Source organism: Orycteropus afer, unplaced genomic scaffold (assembly GCF_000298275.1).
Source record: "Orycteropus afer afer isolate SDZICR_OR568_19922 unplaced genomic scaffold, OryAfe1.0 scaffold00170, whole genome shotgun sequence".
NCBI lineage: Eukaryota > Metazoa > Chordata > Mammalia > Tubulidentata > Orycteropodidae > Orycteropus > Orycteropus afer.
In genome coordinates, this window is record NW_006921757.1 from 386,804 (window position 1) to 391,948 (window position 5,145).

The 5,145-nt window shown below is 46.8% G+C and overlaps 1 protein-coding gene across 1 annotated transcript; it reads right to left on the reverse strand.

The window, feature by feature from the left end:
• Positions 1–2,391: 2,391 nt before the first annotated feature.
• Positions 2,392–3,558, reverse strand: LOC103201979 (leptin). The gene is made up of 2 exons (XM_007946754.1): positions 3,415–3,558; positions 2,392–2,751 (listed from the first exon to the last, which is right to left on the reverse strand). Exons 1-2 carry the CDS (start codon positions 3,556–3,558, stop codon positions 2,392–2,394), a joined length of 504 nt encoding a protein of 167 aa, XP_007944945.1.
• Between the last annotated feature and the right edge of the window lie 1,587 nt (positions 3,559–5,145).

Here is a 5,145-nt window from a genome sequence, read left to right on the forward strand (position 1 = left end):
TAACCTGTCCTTAGAATAGTGTTAAGTCATAAGGCTTGCTAGTGGCAGTGTCTTATCAGAGCACACATGGATGGTGGTCATAGGGCACTGCCTGGGGCTCCCTCCTGATCAGGACCTGGCACCACCAAGTCTGAAGCCAGTCAGTAGTCCTCCATTCCCAGTCATCCAGCTCCCATCCTCAATTCCTCAAACTTGGGTATAAGTATCCCCACAAAGTGTGAGGGAGTTTGTGGTCATGTTGGATCCATTCTGGCCTGCTGCCACTGGATGCTGAATTGTTAGCAACGTTTGTAAGCCTACTTTCTTTATCTTTTTAATCCTTCCTTTCCTTATTCCTTTTTGTTTCTCTTCTGAATAAACATTTATGTCTCTGACTATACCTCCGGGGAAGTTTTTCAGACTTTTGTTGCCTACTCAGGAGGAAGTTTTAACCTTCTTGGAAAATTCACATAGCAAGGAACAACTCATACCACCCCTTTGCCCTACCCAGTTCTTCTCCCAAAGAAGGGAGAGAAAGGTGGGTGGAGAATCAGAAATGGCAAAGCCAGGAAAAGGGACCTGGGCTCAGGCCATCCTGCATAAACAAAGGGCTGGCAAACCTTGGCTTTTTCTTACATTTAAATTCTCAGTTATCGGGCTCCAAAGGGATGTGGGTACACAGTAAGATATGCGAATGTGCCTTGAAAAGTAAAAATACTACGAAGTGCAAGCAGGGTTAGTCTGCAGGGCACTGGGCACTGCCTCCCTCAGTTCACGCCCTCTCCCACCTGCTGATGATGGCATGGAGGTCCTGCTGTTTTGGTTGCTAGCATTTTCATGCCAGTGAGACAGAGTACCATGTGCAGTGAAGGTTTCCTGAGGGCAGGACTGGGTCGTCAGGACTATTTTGTGAGCTTCTCTCACCCATAGCATCTGTCAGGGCTGAGCACACTGGAGGTGCTCAAAGTTTATTGCTTTGATTCATATTTCCTTGGAAAGGTCTACCACCCCATGTGATGGCTACATCATCATGGATGGCAGAAAAACTCACACCTCCTTGTCTATCCCTCTGGACCCAACCCTGCAGTGGGATGGTGATCATGGCAGCCTGGCCAGGGGGCTCCTGGCTCATCCAGCAGCACTGGCCGAGGCCTCCAGGCCATAGCCTCTGTATGTGTGTCTTCTTCCCACTGGATCAAAATCCTTCCAGAATGGGTGGGAAACATAGCCTTGCTTTGGATGAGCCAATCAGATGAGAACCATAACATGGTTGTGCCTGCCACATCTAGCCTGGTATGGCTCTATACTGAGGACCCCACTCTGGGGTCCACTGTCTCGAATGTGGGACCCTCGATCCCTCATAAGAAAAACCACTCTCTCTTGCTGGCAGTCAGAGAAGGCAGTGCTATCTTGCTGCCCCAATAAACAGCCTCTGCTCTAGCTCTGCTCCTCCAAGGACACCTGACAAAAACCACACCCCCTTGGAAAAGTCACCTCCTTCTTTATTTCCATGGAAACCATCCTCCTATGTGGCTGCAGGAGATGAGAAACTGACCTCACCCCATCTCAAGAGCCCACCATATAAACTTATTAAAAAAACACAACCTCTACCCTATATGTGCAATTGCATATTAATTTTTTATTTTTTTTCCCCAAATGCTTCTTTTTAAAATGGCCTTGGAGATCCACCCACAGTGATACCATTACAAACACTTGGAATCAGCAGAAACAAAGCTAGTTATAAGACATTAACTTGACTGCCACCTTGGTTGGCTCCTGCTTGGAAGATCTTAACCTTCAAGTCACTTGACATGGGTTTGCCTCTACCATGTCGTTTGGATTTGATGGGTTTGGGAACAGCACCCCAGAACATCCCGAGTCCTGGCTGATGCCAGAGAGCCTCGGTCCTATCCTACACAGAATAAAATACATAATAAATAAGTGCTTCCAACATGTGCTGCTTGAGAGTTTCCAGCTGGGAAGGTGTCCAGAAAGTGTTATCCAGAATCTTCAAATGGAATCTCACTTCAATTGCCCAGAGGTTCTGGGGCCCCCTTGGCAATCCTCTAGGTCGCACTGAAGCAAGCAGTGAGAGGAGAGATGGACTGAGGAAGGGGATAGGATGATGCCTGCAGGTTGCTGAAGACTTTTGTGAGAACCACAAATTTACCCATGGTTTGCTGGATGGGCCTCTCTTCCTGGTGAGCAAGGAATCGTGGACCTGTGTCTTGGGTTTGAAGCAACAGACCTAGAGGCTTATGCTTTTGGCAGGATGGCTTAGAAAAGGGAGAAAATGGACTAGAATCCTAGATCATGGATGTCTACACAAGCTTGCTTCTCTTGGAGATACCTGGGAGCTGGGGCTTCTCCCCTTGGTGCTGGCCTTTGCGGGGAAGAGAGGCTGACAGGGCTTTAGCAGCTGGGATTTTGGTCCAGCTGCTGCAACATGTCCTGCAGAGACCCCTGCAGCCTGCTTAGGGCCACCACTTCAGTGGAATAGAGAGAGGACTCCAGGACACTGCTCAAGCTCTTCAAGGTCTGCTGCTCATTGGTCTCGGAGATGGTGCAGCCCTTGGATGTAGCCAGCATGTAGAGAAGGTCCCGAAGATTCTGTAGGTCATGGGATATTTGGACCACATTTCTGGAAGGCAGATGGGTGAGGACCTGCTTGTAAATCACTAATATCTGGTCCATCTTGGACAAGCTCCTGGTAGGGTGGAGCTCAGGAATGAAGTCCAAGCCAGTGACCTTCTGTTTGGAGGAGACAGATTGCTGTGTAGGAGGAAGAGGGGTAGTGAGAGCTCAGTAAGGAGGGAAAACCACAACTCCTCAGGGTCCTGAGGCCTTTCCTAGGAGGTGGAGGGCCATGCTTCTGGTTGCCTCCTTCCCCTTCTTTACCATCCCAGACCCTGATCTGCTGAACCCAGGGGACGCTGAGCTTCTCTCTGGCTGATCTTCCAGACACCTCCCTGCCCTTCCCAAACCACTCTATCTGCTATTCCCAGGCCAACCTGTTCAACCTTCCCTTCTTCAAGTGGCCTCTGCTGAAGAACCCGCATGACTCCCTGTTTCTTATTTAGGTCCCAACCCATTGCCATTGAATCCATTCTGACTCATGGTGACCCCATGTGTTACAAAATAGAACTGCTCCATGGGATTTTCTTGGCTGTAATCTTTACGGAGCAGATTGCCACCTTTTCTTCCATAGTGCCATTAGGTGGGTTCAAATCAGCAACCTTTAGATTCATAGTTGAGCACAAACACTTTGTGCCACCCAGGGGCCTCTATCTAGGTCCAAGGCCTTCCATAAACCCCCACACCACTACCGCCATCCCCAGCCATCCTCATTCCAAGGAAGAGCAGTGCCTGTGCTTTCAGTAGGTGCCTGGCATTTAAGAGGGTTACTCAAGATCCTGGGACCCCCAGGATTCCTACCATATGTGAAATGTGATTGATCCTGGTGACAATGATCTTGATGAGGGTTTTGGCATCATTTTGGATTTTTTGGGTAGGCACCGCTTGAATGTAGGACAAGAAGGGCAAAAGCCACAGGAAGTGACACAGGGTTCCACACCGCATTTTCCTCCCCACAATGGACTTCTTGAGCCTGGAAACAGAAGGAACCATATGTTGCAAGGAGATCGCTTCTCAGAACCAAGGGCGGGTTACCCAGTAAGCAAGTTACTCACTAATCTTACGCACAAGTAAGCCCTGCTCATTACCTTGCTTACTGGGTACTCTGTCCCTGTCGGGGATCAAAATTGGAAAAGAGGCTTGGATCCTGGAGGAAGGTGCTGTGGGGTTGGGAAAGAGACAGATGCCAGCTGCACCTAGAAGCAGAATCTTTGATGTGATGAAAAATGTGAAATTGTCCATTACAGATTAGTAAGTAAGCACAAGTAAGCCTGTGCTTACCTGCTTATTGAGTAAACATCTATATGCTCTGTCAGCAACCACATGAGCAAATATGGATAACATGAGATTCTCATTCTGTCCCACCAACCTTCTTTTCTCCTCAAAAGACAATTCATTATCTAGAAATACATCAATGAAATACCTTCCCTTTGGAAGAGGCAGGGCCTCAACAATAAATCCACAGAAGGTATCCTGTAGACCACAGAGCAGTAAGCCAGGGCGTGACCGGTGGGACTGTAGTGACAAGGTGGCCCTGACTGCCTGGTCCCAGGGAAAGAGAAGAGACTTTTAAAGTCTGGATTGAACCCAGTCATTTTCGAGCTGCATGGTCTCAAGCATATTACATAACCAGTAAGCACTCCCCTTCATTCCCTGTAATAGACCCATCTCCAGGTGTTTATGAGGACCAAACTACATAATGCAGTGAAAGACCTTTACAAGGTGTTGTGAAATGTTCCCGGTTACTACCCTGTTGTTAGAGTTTATGTTACCTGGCCTCACTGCAACTGCTGATGGCACCACGACAGCATCCATCACTTGCTTTATTACTCCCTTTCTGTCCCACTGGGAGCAACCTGAACTCAATTCACATTTATGGAGGGTCCAATGATATGTCAAATACAGTAGTAGGCACCAAGGGTACAATAGTGAACATTACAAGTAGCTTACAGTTGAATACGAGGGACAAACACGTGAACAGGAAATCCCAACACAGGAAGAGAGAGTTTTGCTAGAATTACGAGATCATATGGGGGTACTAAGGGGCTCCTTGGAAGAGGTGTCACATGAGTTGCACATTAAAGATCAAGTAGGGGTTAATAAGAGTAGAAAGTGAGTGGTTAAAGGCAGAAAGTGAGCATGTAGGAAGACAAGATGGGAGAGAGAACATAACATGCTCACCCAGAATGCGTGAAACTTTCAAAATCATAGAACCATGAACTCTAAAATTAACAATATGCAGATCCTTGATTAAACAGCAAAGTTTTAATGAGATACATGAGGCAAGTGGTAATAAAGTTAAATGTATGTGTGTCTAACAGCCAATGAGCCGTGTTAAGTATATGTGCACGAGTCTGAAATAATAACAAAACGTCAGTAAATATTAGGATGAAGCCTCTGGAGATGATAAAAAAATTAATCCCTGCTTTTTGTGTTCATCTTTATTTGGGTCTTGGTAGAAAAAGGTAATATATTTTCTGTCCATAAGTGGAATTAATAGTATAATTCATTTTTAGTCAAAGGCATTGAAAG